Raw genomic sequence first — 19,715 nt, 5'->3', positions numbered from 1 at the left:
GTGTGTTACCACATCTGGAAATCAGGAGTAGCTTAGTCAGTGAACATGTTATTTCAGAATAAATATGCTTTTACTTTGATGTAATTACTCTGCATTTGAAACAGTTGAGTAACTGTTCCTAAGTTACTAAAATCCTTTTGAGAGTAGAATCACTGTAGGTGATTCCAATTATTTGGAAGTTGTTTAGAGAAGCTGTTCTGTAATTATTATGTTGCAATGGCAATACTGTGAAATTTTCATGGATAAACAGGTCCTGAGTAAAAAAAAAAAAAAAAAAAGGACCAGTTGTCGACTGCCACCCATAATTGTTCAACCTGTCAACATAAATGGACTTCCAAAATGCTTCTGTTTAGAAAGTTTTGAGGGCAGTCTGGAGGTCTGTTGCCATTACAAATGCCTTGGCTAAAATGGGTGTTCAGTCTGTGAACTATTAGTCTGTAACAAATGATCAACTAACAATAGGTTCAAGCTGCTGGGGATGATCTAGTCCTTGAATTATGGGAATGTGTGGAAGTAAATACCAAAAATAACTTGGTAAGGAGGATGAGGAAAATCGCTCATACTAGTGAAACATGAACACTTCTAAATCAGTAGGTTTCTTACAAGTTTTCAATCTTATCCTTGTAAAGAGTAGCTTAATTACTTCACTTTGAGGACATAGTGCTGAAGAAAAATAAGCCAGTATCTGTTGAACTGCAGAGTGTTGCCTCTGTTCATATTTGCCATGAATCTGTCACGTTTATTTTTTTGCCTTTATGGTAGACAAAGAATCAATGGAAGGAGTATTTTGCATAATCTTTGATGTTAATTATATGTAATACTTAAAATAAACCAGGGCTTGTGAAAATGACTTCTGTTTTCTTCAGGTAACAATTGCATCCTTTCCGTGGGTAACGTTTATGGGAGTTTCTTTTATTTCCAAATGCATTTCCATTGATGCTGTCTTGCTAAAATCAAAATGGTCTAAGATATCTTCAGAATGAATGAGAATGTTTACTTAAAGTTTCCACCTTAAATTTCAACAGTATGACTTCTTACCGTAACCTGTTTTCCAGGATTTCTTTCAACTATATGTTTTCTTTGCTTCTTGTCCATACATTCTTTTGGGACCCTAGAAGACTGTAATGTCTTAGTTTTTCTATGGAAGGTGTGTGCACAACTGCTGAACTTGGAAGGGATGGGGGGCTATCTTATAAAAGAAGAGAAAAAGCTCTTGTCATTTTATTTCCCTCTCTTCTGTATGTGCATGTTTTTTCCCAGGTTGATAAACTGGACTAAAATTGATTTGAAAAAATCATTACTGATATGGTCATTTGTTTCATGCAAAATGTCAGCTTATGCAATTTTTTTTTTTTTTAAGTATTTGATTTCCACCAAGCTGCTGATGGCATCCAAGAACAACAAAGGCAAGAACAAGCAGGAAAGAAGTACGTAGTTTTAATGGATGGCTTAGTACAAGCATGAGTTGCTGTGTTGGATCTCCATTATTGATTGTCATTGAATTTAAAAATGTATTGATTATCCCTGTAAATCTGTAATGTGGAGTGTTCGGGATCACTTCCACTTTTGTACTCCAGTGGCTAGCAAAATGTTGTATAATGAAAGGGTTTTAGCTTGATAGCTTGCCTTAAGGAAAAGTTCCTGGTTCTTAATTGGCCTTACAAAAAGGGTTCCTGCTTCTTCATGTTTTTAATTGTTTACCGAAAGTATCTTTGTATCATGGATGAAAAGTAATTAATTCAGTCTTCCTTACTGAGAAGTCTAAAATGTCTTCATCCATGACAGTAGCCTTTAAGAGTGTCTTTTCTGGGCATGTCTTCATGCAGGGTTGCTATTGTATGTTAACTTGTCAATTGTTTTTGCATTTGGTCATTTTCACACTTGATTGTGCTGTACCAGCTGTCTTGGTACCTGTTCTCTTAGGAATTAAAAAGAAAACAGGTAGAATATGTGTGTGCATTTCTAACGGGCCAGTACTGTTTTATCAGCATTATTTTGAGGAATGCTTGGGGAGTGTGAGCTAAAATAGCTCTGTGGCAATAGTTGTGATTGAAAAATGCTATCGGTCATTGAGCTTCTTGTAAGATGGAACTACTATTTCATTAGTTAACGCTCAAAATTGTAAGGGAAAGCCCAATTAAAAAATTCCTGCTTTCATCTGATCTGAAGAACCCTGCTCCACCAGAAAGTTACGTTCAAAGCTAAGAAATTTAAGACCCTCTTAAAAGTGCTGTATATATTCTTTCTGTAGGGATTATTATGATCCTGATGTTCTGCGACGATCATACAGTTCTCAAGCTTGTTAAAACTGCCAGTGGATTAAAAGCATTAATCTATTTACTTCCCCCACTTCAGTGACTTAGATAGCCTTAGTATTTAGGAGGAAGTACTACTGAGGATTGGCGAAGCATGAGATGTCAGAAACTGATTATCGAAAGACTCCTGGTAGTGTGAGGGTGGGAAAAAACACTTGAAATAGCTTGCTAGTATGTCTAAGTGTAGATTTGACTCTGTATTGCATTTTATATTAAACTTGTTTTGTATGTTTAGTATCTAACACTTCAAAGCTGATCATTACAAAGAGTAAGTTAATTTTTAACTGAGTACTTTCATCTGTTCAAATGTAGCTCAAAGCCAATCACAAGTGAGGGTTCTATAGCTTCCCTTGCAGAAAGGTTATAGAAAAAGGTAATCTGATACAGAAGTATATTATGCTTATACAACTGTTCTAACAACCTGAAATACAACCTTTTGACAACTTAATTCTTTTATGAATTGGCATGTCCTAATAAATGGAAGCTAAAGCCTCTTAAAAAAAATTACCTGGGAAGAGTATGAATAGGGATGGAGGCTAGAGTCAATTATTTAAGCCACAACCTCCTGGTTTGGTTACATTATACTGTATTACAGGAGGTTGGTTACCATGCTTTCGTTTCAGACTGAGACAAACATACCACACCCTGCCATCAGTCTAATTGGAACATTTGTTTTACCTTTTCCAAGATTATTGTTTTGAATCTACTCCAAACTTGTTATGGTCTGGTTAAAATTACTTTAAGTACTGATCATGAACTGTATTTCAGTTCCCTTGCATATCAACTGATATATTCTAATATGAAGTTTAGATATGACCTTGGGATTAGCCTGTATCTTCTATTTGAAATAGAATCCCTCTTGAATTGAGTTATGGTATGATACTTTCAAGACAATTTAAAGAAATCAAATTTAAGCTTGACATTCTTGCTCTACCAGTATCAGCTGAAAAGACCCATTTAATATTCAACAGTAAGAACTAAAATATATTAAAAAGTATTAGCTCTAGTCCTGGTAATGGTACACGGCAAAGGAGTTACTTTGCAGTCTTTCAGATTATCATTTGATTGATATGAAACTGTTGCTCACATTAAACTAACCAGCTTTGTTAAATATGGTGTCATTCTTCTGAGCAAGTTCAGGTCTACCTGTACTTGACTGGCTTAAAGTCAGTGCAGGCAAACTGTTAGGATGTTGCTGACTTAAGCTAGAAAGGATTGCTTTAGGTTTTAAGCTATAGGTTCTTCAGGAAGTATTGTTAGGTAAGAGTGAGAACAATAATCTCGGTTTTCAGAATCAGCTACAGGGAAAATCTATTCAACTGTTTTGTATGTACAGTGTTTTGGGCATCAGTGTTACTTAGATACTTGGCAGTATTTGGTTTTCTGGCTCCATTGGAAGCTTTTACTATTAAATGAAATATTTCTCACAAATCTGAAATCCATGCTGGTTGTATTTTTTTCAGCTCTTCATTAAATGTGTTTTTAGGAAGGTGTATGGTTAGTTTCAGTTCATAATATTGAAGGGTATTGTTCTAGCATTCAGGTTCTTAAGTAGAAAAGTTGGGATTTGTGTTCAAATAAGCAAATAAGATTCATTGAAGTATTAAAAAGTTACTGGTCTAAAAACAGAAGTATGTAGAAGATGAATATATTCATGTCTATAAACAGTGATGTTCTGAAACTAAGCTATGTACCAAAAGAATCACGTATTTGAATGTTTAAAACAAGGTTTGCAATAACGGCATTTCACTTTATGGAAGAATGTATTAGCTTTAAAGAAAAAAACACCGTAGTTGTATATCAATAATAACTCCTGTTACTATCTTTTTAAAGTTTGGGAACTACCAAAAAAGGAATTGGTCCAGTATATTCTTCAAAAGCAGCACGAAGCGGCCTCAGGATGTGTGATCTTGTCTCTGATTTTGATGAGTTTTCTGAAAGGTAATTTTTGTCCTTTAATGCAAGTTTCGATAATAGTTTTCAATATCTGGGTGTGTCCCCGTGGAAACGGTTACAGCTGGTTGCTGTTAATTTTTTTGGTTTCTCAGTCTGCTTAAAATTATTTAATTGCCAAGTAACTGTAAATACATTATCAGTAGATTGCAAGGTTGGTGAGAGAAAGAAAACAAATAAAACAAACCTTAATGTATTTTTGTCTTCCAGGTTCAAAGTGTTAGCCAATCAATACAAAGCGATATACCCTACCTTAGAGATAGATATTGAAGGGGAATTGAAAAAGCTCAAGGTAAGCCTGCTCTTCTGTCTTTTAAATGATGTAATCACTGTTTAGAGTTACTGATATGTAAATCTCTAGGTGATTGACTCTCATACTTCTGTGAAGAGTGGGAACTTAATAATGGTAAATTGATATGTATCAAGTCTGCTAGTATCCTTAAAAACACCTTTTCCTCTTTATGCAGCATTTAAAAACTTGGTTACAAGAAAACTACTGTAGACTTTAAGAAAAGATCTTACAGAGAATTATTTCTGACTTACTGGCTAGAAAAAACAAACAACAGAAGCATAAAGACTATAGCTGGGGAAGGCATGTCTTCATTGTAATGCGGAATATGATTTCCTCGTGTTAGAAACTTAAGCACTGAAGTAAATTACTATTCTATGCGATAAAGCCTTAAGGAAAAAACTTTTTTTTTTTTTGCATGTTGTTGGACTGTAAGTTGATAGCAGCAGAAGTAATGAAGCCTGATTGCCAGCAAACTATTCTTGTGGTTAAATACAAAATTTAATTTGATCCCTCAGCCCCCAGCAACTGGGTTACACTTATGAGGGTTCTCTCTAGTGTTGATTCCCTTATGCCTAGCAGTACAATTTCACAGTACAGCTGCATTCTTATTTATCTTACCCTTATTCAGCCTTTATTTTTTATTATTTTTTTTTGTTTTATAGAAGTCTAGTTGTCTGAGACTTCTTTTTTACTCCTTAGAAAACCTCAATCAAATTTGACAAATGGGTTAAAAAAAAAAAAGTGGAGTATGTGTGGCACAGAGGAGGGCATGCACGGTTATACATTTCTAATTCTTTTAGAAAATCAGGCCAAAAAAATCATACTTCTCATATCTTTAGTTGCTGCTTTACTTAGTTTGCCAATTCTAGAATGGAGTAGTGGGAGTTCTTCGAACTTCTGCTTGGTTCACCTTAAATGGTATCTGTTACACATGCTGAACTGAAGTGTTTCTATCAATATGTAGACCTAAATCAGTTTCTGTTACGTATGTATTATGTAAATCTGAGTATGATGTTCTTCCTTCCCTTGATCATGTATTATGGCATTTCTTTACGTTTGCTTTTACTTTTGAAAAGGATTAATAGTGTAAATACGAGCACTTGCACTCTGAGCTAGCATTACTATAATGAAATTGTACTGTAAGCTAAGCTACTCTTTTGTTATTTAGGCCTACATGGAAAAAATAAAACCAATGGTAAGAGATGGTGTCTATTTCATGTATGAAGCTTTACATGGACCACCAAAGAAGATCTTAGTAGAAGGTGCAAATGCAGCACTGTTGGACATAGATTTTGGTAGGTATAGCCTTAATGAGAAACAGGTTGCTATATATTTATCTTGTGAAAGAATTCAATATAAGCTCTTCTGTGCATAGCTGTTCTAATGGAATAATTGTTTTCTATTCTGGAAGAACAGTTCTGTCTATGGTTAGCAAATTAATTACAGGAGAAAGCAATGTTTTTAACTACATACTTTAAAAAAGCTTAAGATTCTCCCAACATCAATCTTTTCAATGACAGGAAGGATTAGGTGATTAAACTTCTCTTCTTCAATAGAGCGTAACTATTACTTCAGCATATATGTTTCACATGGAGTAGCTTGCAGTTGTATAGATCTTGGGAAAACATTTAAGGAAGGTGGAAAGCTTTTAATACTCCATAGCAGAGAGGCAAAGTATATGCACAAAATACTGACTTTTGAAGAGTCATACTGCATTTTTCAACTCTCTGTTTAACAATGTTTCACTGATTTACAACACAAAGAATGAACCAGGAATCTGGATTGTTACTGAGGTAAGAATGAAAAGGTTATCCCAAACAATTTGAAATTATAAGTGGTAACTAACACTGTAATTTTGCTAATAAAGTGAGAAGCTTCTTGATAGAAACACCTTTTGTATTGTGAGATTACTGTATTCCTTACCATATTGTAAGGACAGACATTATTCTACCTTTATGTAGGCAAAAGCAAACTATATGATAGGCTGCTACATTTTGTGACATTTTTCTTCAGTCTCACTAGCATGCAACTGCATCATTTTTCTTTTTACAAAGATGCTTATGCCTGAGATAAAAGCCTGTAAATAATACTGTCAAACGAATATGAAATTGCCATGGGCTCTGTGTTCAGCTGATTGGAGTTCTGATACTGGGCACTTTCAAACAAAACAAGCTTGAAAATCTTTTTTACTTTAAGAGGAAGATTTATCTAAGAATATCCCTTGTAAATGTAAGCACAGTCTTCCCATGATAATCTGAATGCTGGAAGAAAGTTTTAGCAAGTCAGAAGAAAGAAGTCTTTGAATAGGCTTTTACAGGGAAGTGTTTGATACAAAACTGGTATTTGCAATAAACTCTAGGGTTTGGGTGTTGTTTTTTTAAGTATTAAGAATTTTGGCTTTCATATAAGCACAGGAAATGCAGATCATGTCTGAAAATCATCAGGTATGTCTGTAATATTGACAGATCTCTGTGTCACTTAGATTTATTCTTTTTCCTGCCCGTGCTGTGAGAAACAGATTGATAGGAGAATCTCTGTTCTCCTTTAGGTAGATACTGTCAGCTGGTTGGACACTTAGGTGACAACAGGCAAGTCCTGCTCAAAAGATTTGACAATACCAAATTTGATTCAGTGTTCTGAAAGAGGCTATTTTCTGTGCCTTGTTGCACAGATACATACAGCTTCTGTTCTTATACAGAAGTAAATTTTATTAGTGTGTGTGTGTCTGTGGGCACTGAAGATGGTTAAGTCTTGCATTCCATGTTGCTTCTCTGGAGCATGTAGTGAGGCTTCCACACATCTCCCTGACTGTGCATCTAGTTTTCTGTCTTTTGAAATAGTGAATGAGGGTAAACCACTGTCAGTTCACCTTGAGGGAAGCTGAGAATAAGAAAGAGCTACCTCATTGACTGCATTTGTGACATCCCTTAGCTATACTACCTGTTACTACAGAGAACCTCAGCTGTGCTGTCACAAAAAAAGATGAAGACTTAATTAGTGCTTGCAAACAGCACTTATATATGTAACATGTTACACAGGTAAACCTGTGTCTTTCTCTAGAGATTTGAGTTAAGCAAAAAAGCACAGATAACTTTGCCAAGTCTGCAAAGCCTCACTTAACAGTCTTTAACTGCTTCCATTTTCTGTACTGCTGTATTTTTGCCTTGGCTGTCACTCTTTTACCGATCTCTTGACTCTTAGACCAAAAAATAAAAACATGAAGCACCAGGTAGAAAACTCTCTCTTGTAGTTATTGTGTGGTTGAAACATTTGTTCATGATTCAAATCAACTAAAGATTAGCATACTGTTTCATCTTCCAACATTTAACAAAAAAAAAAAAAAAGTGGTGCAAAACTGAAGATTTTACAGGAAGTTTAGCTATCTTTGATGTCCAGGCTACTCTTTAAGTGACAGCTGAATATTTAACCAGAGACAAACTCTCATCATTAGTGAACTGGGTTATATTGTAGGAGTTGTGCCATGCTTTTTTTGTTTGGTTTGTATTTTTTTTTCACGTGTCTTTTGTTAATTTTTTTTGAACGTTAGTTGTGGCAATCAATTTTTTCAAGTAATTTGGTAAGCAAAATTCTACATTTTCCAAACTTCTGCATTCACATTTCTTTGTGGTTTCTTACTGTTATATCGTATTGACCAGTTTGTGTAACTCATTATTTTTCCTTCGAAAATAGGAAATGGTAAATCCATATTTTCTAATTTCCTAATATAATTTCCTTAAGGGTGTCCTTCCAAATTCTTATATTGTTCTGTCAGTGAATGTATTTTGTATAATATGAGGTATGGTTTCCTGGTGTCTCATTCCAATTCTTGACTGGTATGGTCATTTGGAATTATTACATCATCAAATTTTGCAGGTGAAGTGGTAAGATTTCTATTGTTTTAGTAAAGAAGGATCAGACATTGTACGTAAGATCTAGGAGCTTATTAAATCTGTGACCTCAAAATACAATTATTGTGTAGTTGGTTTTGGTTTTTAGTGTTACAAAATCTAGGTAAGTGCAATTTAGTAGTGATCCTTACCAGGTTAGATTTTTTTAGTAGTTTTAAAAACTGTTTTTAAAAAGTGATTTTAACGCATCCCCTCCCCCCATTTTATTTCTAAATAGGCACGTATCCTTTCGTGACTTCATCGAACTGCACAGTTGGTGGTGTTTGCACGGGTCTGGGCATGCCACCACAGAACGTCGGGGAAGTGTATGGAGTTGTGAAAGCATACACAACTAGAGTTGGAATCGGTGCCTTTCCTACAGAACAAAATAATGTGAGCACTAACTGCGCTAGACGTGATCTGTAACTGGGTGAAATAACTCAGTGTGTGTCTTACGTTAAATCAGTATTGCTGGTTAAGTGTGAATAGAAGACAGTGTGTTAGGATATTTCATCCCTCCAGTTCTATTATTTGTTTATTCCTGTTGATTGTTATTGTGGCTAGGATTCCTGCATGTGTCTTCACCAGCAAGTAAAGTGATTTCCATGTTGTTTGTGGTAGAATATTAAGAATAGTCTGAATTGCAAAAAACTCCAGAAACTGAACAAAGATATGTTGGACATGGCAGAAAGTGTTCAGAGCTGTTTTTTGAGAATATTAATGAAGGAGTCCAAAGTCTGCAAAGTTTTTTCACTTGGAGGGTGGTGAGTCACAGGAACATGTTGCCCAGTGAAGCTGTGGATGCCCCATCCCTGGAGGTGCTCAAGGCCAGGCTGGATGGGGCTTTGGGCAGCCTGGTGTGGTGGGAGGTGTCCCTGCCCATGGCAGGGGTTGGAATTGGGTGATCCTTAAGGTCCCTTCCAACCCAAACTATACAATGATTCTGTCATTCTAAACTGACCTTACAGGACTGCCAAATCTGATTGTCAGCTTCTCAGATCTCCTTGTGGAATAGAAGGCTAAAGCAGGAACAAATTTTCAGAGAGTTGCTCAAGTAGCGTTCTCTTGAACTGGAAATGGAACTTTTTCTGTTTTCATCTCTATAGACAATGTTGTAAAAAATAAATAAATAAATAAAATAGGGGGGAAGAAGTTTTAAGGTACTTTACAGTATTGTAAAATGGTGTTAAAATACATGATGTATACTTACTGCAAATGAAAAAAGGCTCACGTAATAGTACTACTCTTTGCTAGGAAACCGGAGAATTGCTGCAAATACGAGGTAAAGAGTATGGTGTTACCACTGGTAGAAAGAGAAGATGTGGCTGGCTGGACCTTGTGCTGCTCCGATATGCCTACATGATTAATGGATTTACTGCGTAAGTTTTCTCAGCTTTGTTAGCAACTCGACATAAAATCATGATATGCTACAGATTAAATTGTACATGTGGTAGTAAGCAACAGACTTAGTACTGATTTATTGTTTTGATATTTTCATAAATTAATTATCCCTTTTCTTGGAAGTTAATGTTTTTGTATATGTCTTCATATCCTTTTTTTTCCTATTGTAGAAATGCTTACATCTCATAGTATTTGATGCTTCAAGCTGTGCTATTCTCTTTGCCATCCCACCAAACCAAATCAAATGCATCACAAGGGCCTTAAAACATATTATAGTTTGTGGGGTTTGTGGTTTATTTTCAAGGAAAGAGAGATGGAACCTATTGGTATATTTAGCAGGATGTGTAAGTGTAGAAAACATGTATACAACTTGGGATTTTCATTAAAATGAAAAATGGGGATGTGAAACAAAATTGGTATGAAATTCTAGTAGATCAACTTGTTTAAACATGTCCTTTACTTAAGTTGTCTTGCTTTTCTTGTCCCTTGTGCTTTGCATTTAAAATAATACACTTTGGTTATGAAACTGGATATTTACAGAGCCAGTACTTCCTTATTTTGTTGTCTTCACTATAAGGACAGAAACATTTGGCAAAGGACAAGAACAGACAGCAACAGGCATTGTGCTGTGTAACCATGTCAAATGAATGGGCATAAAGTATCTTGGCAGCACTCTGTCCAGTTAAAATTCTACCACTTAAAACTATAGACCAATTATTTTAATTGAAGAATACTTAATGAATTTTGCCCTTTTCTAGTATTAGATCTAAGCACGCAACAAAAAGGCTGTTTTTTTTTTTTAAGTCACAAAATAAATGGAATAGTGTCAGAGGCCATTTTTCTAAGGAAAGATGATTAATTGTAGTGTATGCAAAGTGCAGAATCCATTTTTTCCTGTATCTTTAAAATATGATCAAAGTTGAGAGTTGTTAAAAACATGTTTAAACGGAGTAATGTTTCTTTATAGATTGGCTCTTACCAAATTGGATATCTTGGATATATTTTCAGAAATCAAAGTTGGTGTTGCATACAAACTAGATGGTGAAATCATACCTCATTTTCCTGGTAAGACTACTTATTTTACACTTAACCAAAATTTAAAATTGTTATCTGATACGAGAATAAGTCAAATGCATTTAAGTAAAATGCAGTTGAAGTATTCAAAGTACCGTTTTCATGGGTAACACATCTTTTTCAGTTTGTTGTAGAGATACTCCAGGAAAAAGAACATCAACAAGTACTAAGGATTGGTTTTTCTGATGTGCGCATAGACATGTTTTCATTACTACATCAGGGTTTGAGGCTGGTCACAGGTTATAATGTTTTATATGATAGCATCAGCAGAGAATTTTTTTTGCAGGTGATACCAAATGTAGTAATCAAATGTAACTCACAACAGGGTTTATGGAGGATTCAGATGTGATTCACAAAGGTCTAAGTGTGATCTGTCAGTAGTCCTTGAAATTAACATGTCTACTGGGGAAAATTTGTAACTCTTTTTCCATGTGCTTGGGGGAAATTCTCTAATTGGTTAGCCCTCCAGTATCTTCGAGCTAACGTGTCAGCTACAGTGTGAATGCATATTGAGCATTGTGGCATGCACTGTTATTCAGGAAGTTTACTGCACATCTTACACTAAACCAGGGAATGCTTTTCTACTTGTAAAACTCAAGTATTGCTTGATTGATATTCTCTTCAGAATACTAAGGACATCTGTACACTTGAAATACCCTTTGAATGTAATGGACAATGCATGTTTGAACTGAGGACTACTCAGCAAGTACTTGGGTGGTAGCTCTGTCATCTAACCTGAGGGTTGCTTGTTACTCCTGCCCCGTCATTAAAAAAAAAAAAAAAGCAAAATGAAACTTTCTTTACCCTTTGTTCTGCAGGCTCTCAGAGAGGGGTTTATTTCTTACCTTGCCACTTTAACTATTTGAATTTAATTTAGAGGAATTCTAGACTGGGAACCTTTTCACTGGCAGGCTATTTCTCTCTCTGTTCTTCCCTACCTCCCACTTTCTTGGAGATGTTATTGACTTACCCTTCTTGTGAAATAACTGTCTCTAAATTAGAAGCACACAGAGTACCCAGCATCTCAGGAAAATCATGCCATATTTCATATATTGTTCCTTTTTCCTGCTGCATCTGAGAATCATAGGAATCTTGCTCAGTTTTTCAGCTTAGTTTTCTGTGGACACTTGCTAATCTGGTAAGAAAGAACTAAACATGCTTTGTAAATTTACGGCTCACCTCAGGTGGTAACACTGAGGCTCTAGTGTTTTGCTTTGGAGCTGGCCACTTCATTCCCATGAGCTTATGGAAGAAAGATGGAAGTTCCTACCATCTCAAAGATCATCCAAATTAAGAGCGATGTGAAAGCCATAGTCTAGTCCTGCTCCTGTACAAGGCATTGGTTGATCTCGGCACAGATACAACCTCTTGTTCAGGAGACTGAAACCACAGGTTCTTAGAAGGTTGCAAGAGTATTTCTGAGAAACTTTACTTCATGTCTGCTTTTTTTTTTTTTTCCTTGTGCTCTCTTCCTGGGCGTTTACTGTTGTTTACAGAGCCAGGACACTGCAGTAGATGGATCTTTTGGTTTGACCTACGTAACTGTTTGGTTTCTGGAAGTCTTGTAAGCTGAGATCCCAAATTCCAGCTATTCTTTTTGAGTTGGAAGTAATATCACACCACTCTTTCTCTAAATTCTAGTACCAGACTACCAGATGTCATTATATCTGCGCTCTCCATTATCCAATTCAGCTGTTAATAAGCAATGTTTCGGAGAGCCTGAAAGATAAATCTCCTCAGGGAAGAGATCAGAGCAATCTAGATGGTTACTGTATGTGTTCCTGCACTGAGCTCACTTCATGTCTTATCTTTACCACACATCTTCTGTTAACACACCTGCTGGAGCAAGATGAGAGAATCACGTGAAACATCAAATTTATCAAGTCCTTTTTTTCTTCATTTCTTTTGGGGAAGTAAGGAATTGAACAAAGAGTAATGGAAGTCTGTAGGCAAGATTAGACTACTCAGTTCTGAGTGCTTTCAGCTTTCTCCCAGTTATCATCAGAGGGCAAACTGTCTGTAGACTTTCAAGGTTAGGTGTTTGATCACTCTTTGTTCCTTAGAGGAAGACTGACATCTTATTCTGGATCATCTGCAATGCCTGGAAGTTAGTTTGTGGTTTTGCACTCTGAATATAGCTATCTTACAATTTATGTGATCAGCAGACAGCAGCTCAATTGTTACTACTCGTGACATAAAAGAAAGTGCTTTTTCTTGGCTTCTGCAACCCAACATCTTTAGTATTCCTGCCTGCTTGTCAGGGCTGACCATACTGCAGCAAGTATTGGTTCAGAATCATGTGCCTTAACCTTTAAACACCTTGGTCCAAAAACTGTGCACTTCTTCACTATTGGCTCCAAAGTCAGTAGAATATAGCCCTCTTCCACCGGTACTCAAAATGCCTAGCTCATAAGGGCTGTGTTTACGACATCCCTACTGTTGAGCTCTTACCTGCACCAGGACAGATAGTTCAATGTGCTGAGCCTGAGCTTGTTGGCTAAGCACACACTTGGGAGGATTAGCTATGATTCTCTATGTGCACCTTCATTGTACCTTTTGCACCTCAAACACCTTCCCAGGTGGACTGGATGTCTTCTGTCTTTGCAGTAGTGACTTGATCAGGTATCTGAGACATGGAGCCTACGTAACAGTAATTACAATGCTGTTGGTAAAACACTGTTGTCTTCAGCAAGGCGAGAATGCCCAGTAGCCTCCATTTCTTGTTGATATATTTTTCCTGTCTTTGTGTTTAAGGCTTTTGTTTTGCTGCCCAATGTCATTCCAAGATTAATGTTCAGAAAATTAATGGAATGATTCGATTCCAGAACAATGTATTTTTCCAGTGCTTGAGATCATCACAGGATTCAGAATTGATGGACATCATTATAGCAGGTTATTAAATAAAGGGCAAAATGGAAACGAGTCATTGCTTCTATTCTGAGAAGTAACTGGAACAGCTACTGTTCGTATATCACGTGTCATTCCACCTTCAGGTCACAGAGCTGACCTGGTAGACAAAATCTGACACTGTTGACTGTCATGGTAGGCACAAAAAAGCTGTCTTTAATACAGGATGATACTCATTTTATGTCTGATCAAGGTAAATGCTTCAGGCTCTGCTGTAGGAAGAAGGCTGGTAATACATACCACGTTGGCAAACTGCCTTCCTTGCAGTATTCTGTAGCTGAGGCCCTTAAGAGCTTAGCTGGCTGCAGACAAACAGAAGCCTGATGTAGAGTTTTGGGGCAAAGGCTCTGTGGGCATGACAGCATGTACTGTTTATACATAAAACTATGTGCTCTTGACATGCTATGACTCTGTTTAATAAAAAGAACACTCCTATGCGATGGTAAAATGTATTTTAACTGTCTAGTACTTAACCAGCTGTTACATAATTTTGTTTTCACATCATCCAAATTCCTTCACAAAGGGAGGGTTGGATCTTTGTATTTGTACAGCAAGAAGAATCAACATTGTAAAGAATTAAACTTCCTGAAGAGTACTCACAGTCACACAGATATGTTTTGCTTAAACCACAAACTGTACAAGAATTCCTAAACTAAGTCCTGATAGTTGCTTGGGCTTATTTTCTCCACTTATATTAAGAAAAAGGTACAAGTTAGCACCTCTGGTGCTGGTATTGTCTTCTGAGAAGGTCTCTTCATATAAGAAAAAACCAAAAAGCTTATAGCTATGTTTAGTGGTAGAAAATACATAAACTTTGTGGATATATCGTGTTTCTGTTTGATTTTCAGCCAACCAGGAAGTCTTAAATAAAGTAGAGGTTCGGTATGAGACACTCCCAGGATGGGGTACAGACATATCAAATGCAAGGACATTCGATGAGCTGCCTGTAAATGCACAAAACTATGTTCGCTTTATAGAAAGGGAATTGGGGGTTCCTGGTAAGTAAAGCAGATTTATTTTTTTTCAGCTACATAAAACTTCTCTCTCATGCACTCTGCCTTGAACATGCAAAATATCGAAAATTGGTTTGTATCTACAGTTAGTCTGATGTACCTGATGATACTTTTAATTACCATTTTACTTCTTTTTATTTATCGATTTGGCTGTTGAATTATTTTAATACGCATCCTTTCCTTGGCTTACACTGTAGCTCTTTTTCAACTGAGACTTTTAGAGATTGCTTAAGAAGCTGTTCTTTAGGTTGGGTGTAGTAGGGGTTTAGTTCTGCTGCCATTATAAAAGTCAGTGAGACCACTGGTATGCTTATGTGATGTTAAATATATAAAAGAAAAGGTCCTAAGCTAACAATTGCTCATTGTTCTTAAGTTTCCTAATAAACCTGGTCTTGTGATCCATCCAAAGCTGGGAGAATGAGATGAGGCAGACCTTTACTTCTTTGTCAGTTTGTGTCTTTTTTCCTATGATGTCAATGTTCTGTTTTTTTTTTTAATGTGAGCCTGAAGACTGACTGTTCTAAGTTACCTATGAATTCTTTCTTTAAGAAGAGTAGACAAAATTATCGTTTCTTAACCTACTAATAGTATAATATATTTCTTCATAGACTATAGTGTTTATTTTCTTAAGTATTTAAGATCCTGAGTTTGTATCTTACCTTAAGATAAAGTCTGATCTTGCTTTGTATTATGTATAATACAAGTTTGCTTTTCTCTCCTGCAGTTAAATGGATTGGAGTAGGGAAATCCAGGGAATCAATGATCCAGCTGTTTTAAAGATTTCAGATGCATGGAAGAAAGCACACTCCTCAAAAGACTGCTCATTCTTAAATGCATTGGTAGCCCGCAAAGCAAAGATGTTGGAAAGATAGATTTTTTTTTTTTTTTTTTTGCATGGAAAGAAATGCTAGAGTTGATGCCCCTAAATCAATTGCTATTCCTGAAAGAGACTTTAACATGAAACCGTGTCTGTTCTTATTCAGCTGCAAATTCAAGGACATTTGTTGTCATTTGTTGTTCAAGGTGCCATCAGATTTTTTTCTATACCTAATATTTACTTCGTAATGTAATTCCTGTTTGAAAATCTAAGGTGTCATTATTTTCATGACTGTTTGTCTTTTGTTATCCTCTCTCTGCTTTTGGCGGTGTTACTTCCCTGAAATTTTAGACAGTAAAATAATGCAGTTTTGCACAGATAGTTTTACATCCTCATTATTTGTATTCCTAAAGCTGTTGTATTCCTTATGGCTGCTCTTGTGAGTGATTAAAGAGAGGGATTCTGATTTTGTAATGCTATAAATGCTGTCTAAATTATTGTGTGATCTGTTTTTTTTTTTTTTTAAAAAAAAAAAAAAAAAAAGGTGTGATGCCAAGTTGTTAAGAATGTCCAGCTTTTTTTAACTGTATAGCACAGGAAACTTACTCTTTGTAACTCACAGAGGACACTCAAATGTTTACTGCAAAGTGTGCCCAGAAAGTTAGAAAATTGATATTGTAAAAAGTTCATTTGCGATTATTAAAGAACAGTTTTGATATTGAGTTAAATGTTTTATAACGTTACTTCTTTTTTTAATTATTTTTTAATTTTAAAATCCCTGTACTTCTCTACTTCCAAAGTGCATGGTTCAGGAAACTGTTACATACTTATAGTTAGGTGGTTGTAGTTTCAGCAAACTACGCTTTTATTTGTGAGAAGTCTAACGTGTGGATGCCCTTTTAAATTCCTTTTTACAAAACCAATAGAAGATCTTTCTCTGGAGAGCTAACAAAGCACAAACAATTTTATAATTATAAATTGAAGATGCTTTAGAAATAACAAAGAATATTCCATGTATTTGCCTTAGATGTAGGGAAAACAAGTATTCGCCTTATGACATTGACATATTTTGGTTTATTAGTGTTGTAAAACAATCTAGAATGATTTTCATTTATAACTGCTATGATTTAATACAAAAAAATCTGATTTCTTGGCAATAACCCATGATTACATATTCCTATTCCAGATTTTTTGACAATGACTTTGTTTCTATACATTATATTGTGGTATTCATGTGCTTCTTTTTCACTCCAAATAAAATTTACTTTTCCTAAAACCAAGTTTGTGTCAGGGTGAGGCAGGGCAGTTCAGTAGATTTCAGCTGTGCAGATGAATGTAAGAAACTTTTAATGTAAAATAAAAGCTATTGGACCTTCCATGTTATGTCTTAGATAACCACACATTGTCTGAAGTTGGGTAGATTTATTGCATTATTGCTGCTTCTGTGGTGTTCAGCACAATGCTTATATTTTCAGGTGGCATCAAATAGGATTCTTTATCACAAGGGGAGGAACAGGAACGTTGGGCAAAATTACTGACATGTAGGGAGTGTTTTCCTGTTAAATTGTTTGCATGTGACAGAGCAGTTAGCAGGGTGGGTCCTTTACTGGCCTGATGTGGAAAGAGGAGGATAACACAATGCTGGAAAATTAACAGATATGTTGAGAGACCCTTGTATTAGCACTGCATGCAAGCATCATTCTCCTCAGTAGTTTAAAACAAAAACACAACAAACCACTGACAACAAAAGACCAACTTCATACTCTTTTTTTTTTTTTTCTGGAAGGGGAGAGGATAGGGACCTAGTTTTGCTCTCAGACTCATTTTTTAGGAGAAAACCATCACATTTGTCCCTAGCTAAAGCGAATCATACATTTGAAATATGTGATGAGAAAGAAGGGTGGTGAGAGAAGAACTGTTATGTATAACTTACAAAGTTTATTTAGAAGTTTTTTTTTTTTTTTTTTTTTTTAAAAAAAAAACCCTCAGTATTTTCTAGGAGATGGAATAAATCATGAAGTGTGAACCATAGGTAATAATTACGAAGTGTTCTTGTCTTCTATGTAGCTGTAGGAGGAGCTGTCACTGAAACTACCAGTCCAAGGAATGGGGGCATCATTGGCTCAAGGAGCAGGTAAAATGAGGGAATGCTTTGCTTCTGCAGCAAGTAAATAAAAGAGGGCTTACTTGTTACCTGTCTCACTTCTGGTAAGCAGAAACTTTAAAGTTAAGGCCTGTTTCAATTTTCATACCTCTGTAACTCCATTGTATGAACTACCCTTGTTTTGAGGAATTCATATTCCCAGGTGTTGAGAGGGTTTCTAAGCAATATAGCTATGTCCTAAAATTATATGAAGTATTTGTGGAGTTAAAGAAACAAAACAATTGTCTTGGATGTGAGAGTGATTTATGCTCCCCTTCTAAGTTCAGCTGAGATTTCTCTTTCATTCACATGCAGGCCTGGAAGGTTGAAAGCATGCTCTGACCAGTACTTGTCCAGACAGTATGTGGTCCAGGATCTGTTGTTGGTGTGCATTTATTCTCATGACCTGAAACACAGAATTTTTCTCTTTAAGTTTTGGGTGGTTAAACTTGGTATCTGTAAAGCTTATTAGGTTGTCTCTGAATGCCTGTTTTGTGTAAGTTTGCTTATGAGTTGACTCTTGGATTGTTGCACAGCTGCTCTCCTAATGTCAAAAAAAAAAAAAAAATAAGGTTATAGAATGGCTAAACGGCCTGTTTTTTGCTTTTTTTTTTTTTTTTCCAAATGCTATTTTTCTACCCCTTCTTTCATTTGTACATGTGGGAAAAGAAGTCTTTTGGTCAAGCTGAGATACATGTCTGGTCACAGCCTGAATGTTGTGGAAACGAGCTAAAAGGTAGGAATATTTTCAAGCACTGTATGGTTTGCTCTTGAAGCCATGTTTGCTTCAACAACAGAAGCAAGGGGAGAGCCCTTTCATGAAAGAAAAAGAAGAGCATCCCAGTGCTGTACCAACAGCAGGGTGTTTACTGGTGGCAATGTTTAAGTGGCTCTGAAGGCTTTTATAGTTTCTTTTCAAGCCAAAATACACTGCTTTGCTTCCCCCCAGCATCTCCTGTCAAGAGCCCTTTGGCCTCAAAGGAATTGCCCCAGTCCCCAGCAATAGGCTTTCAATTGTCTATCACAGGCTAGATGAGTGAGCTGTAATAAAAGACACAAACTCTGTCCTTATGCTTGCCATTGAAAAAAGCAAGTCTGTATTTTTCAGGCCATTCCTGTATACTCCTTTCCTCTATGAAGTCTCTTCTGTTGTTAGTGTGTAAGGGGATAGGACAGTAGTGTAGGATAGTAACTGATTCTCAGCCAACCGCCCCTCCTGCTAAGGGGATGCTTTCAGGAGAGGCAGACTTGGTAGACTTGACAAGGTGTCTGACAGAAAAAGTATTCTGATCTCGTGCTGTTCTTGCTTCCACTTAATATTTACATGGTGATACTCCCAGGCTAGTGCTGTACTGCAGCATTTAGTAACCCTTCTGTCCCTATGGTTTAGCGAGTCTGCTTTGTTAACCTAATGGGAGAGGAAGTGGGGGACGCTTCTGCTTAGCCTTTCCATTTGTATTCCATGTGTAATTGGGTTTTGGTGTGCAGCTAATGGACAAACCCTTCAGATAAAGTGGCAGACAGATCTGGTGATGTAATGCATGACAGCTGCTTTTGTCCATCATTGTCCTGGAAATCTACTTTCTATTAGAAAGATCATAGTTTCCTGTTGCTGTCACAACCAGCTTCCCTAATGAAATGTAATCAAAGGCTTAGCTGGTTTAGAAAAAGTGAAAGGCAAATTGGTTGGGATCGAAGGTGAGGGACAACTCAATCCGCTGAGTTTTCTCCCACCCATACTGCTCCTAGTCTCTGAAAGAGTGAATCTTAATATACCCAGAGGTATAATAAGCTTATCTCTTCTGGTGTATAACAATATTATGTAGTCAAGGTACTCTGCTGCACATAGATACGTACAGACAAGGATGACATTATTTTCAGGTACTTAGAATTTTATACCATTCTTTGTTGGT

At 36.3% G+C, this 19,715-nt stretch overlaps 1 protein-coding gene across 1 annotated transcript in view; it reads left to right on the top strand.

Annotated features, from left to right (window-relative positions):
* Positions 1 to 17,623, top strand: part of ADSS2 (adenylosuccinate synthase 2) — a 35,441-nt gene extending 17,818 nt beyond the window's left edge. The window contains exons 5-13 of the mRNA XM_068676365.1: positions 1,361 to 1,427; positions 4,149 to 4,256; positions 4,479 to 4,560; positions 5,729 to 5,855; positions 8,686 to 8,840; positions 9,702 to 9,826; positions 10,816 to 10,913; positions 14,678 to 14,827; positions 15,567 to 17,623. Coding sequence (XP_068532466.1) covers positions 1,361 to 1,427; positions 4,149 to 4,256; positions 4,479 to 4,560; positions 5,729 to 5,855; positions 8,686 to 8,840; positions 9,702 to 9,826; positions 10,816 to 10,913; positions 14,678 to 14,827; positions 15,567 to 15,619 — 965 coding nt within the window. The 3' untranslated portion in view covers positions 15,620 to 17,623. The remainder of the gene's footprint in view (positions 1 to 1,360; positions 1,428 to 4,148; positions 4,257 to 4,478; positions 4,561 to 5,728; positions 5,856 to 8,685; positions 8,841 to 9,701; positions 9,827 to 10,815; positions 10,914 to 14,677; positions 14,828 to 15,566) is intronic.
* Positions 17,624 to 19,715: the final 2,092 nt, after the last annotated feature.

This window comes from Anas acuta, chromosome 3 (assembly GCF_963932015.1).
Source record: "Anas acuta chromosome 3, bAnaAcu1.1, whole genome shotgun sequence".
In the NCBI taxonomy this organism is placed as follows: domain Eukaryota; kingdom Metazoa; phylum Chordata; class Aves; order Anseriformes; family Anatidae; genus Anas; species Anas acuta.
Note: the sequence above shows the minus strand (reverse complement) of the source record. Positions and strands in the feature narration are given on the sequence as shown.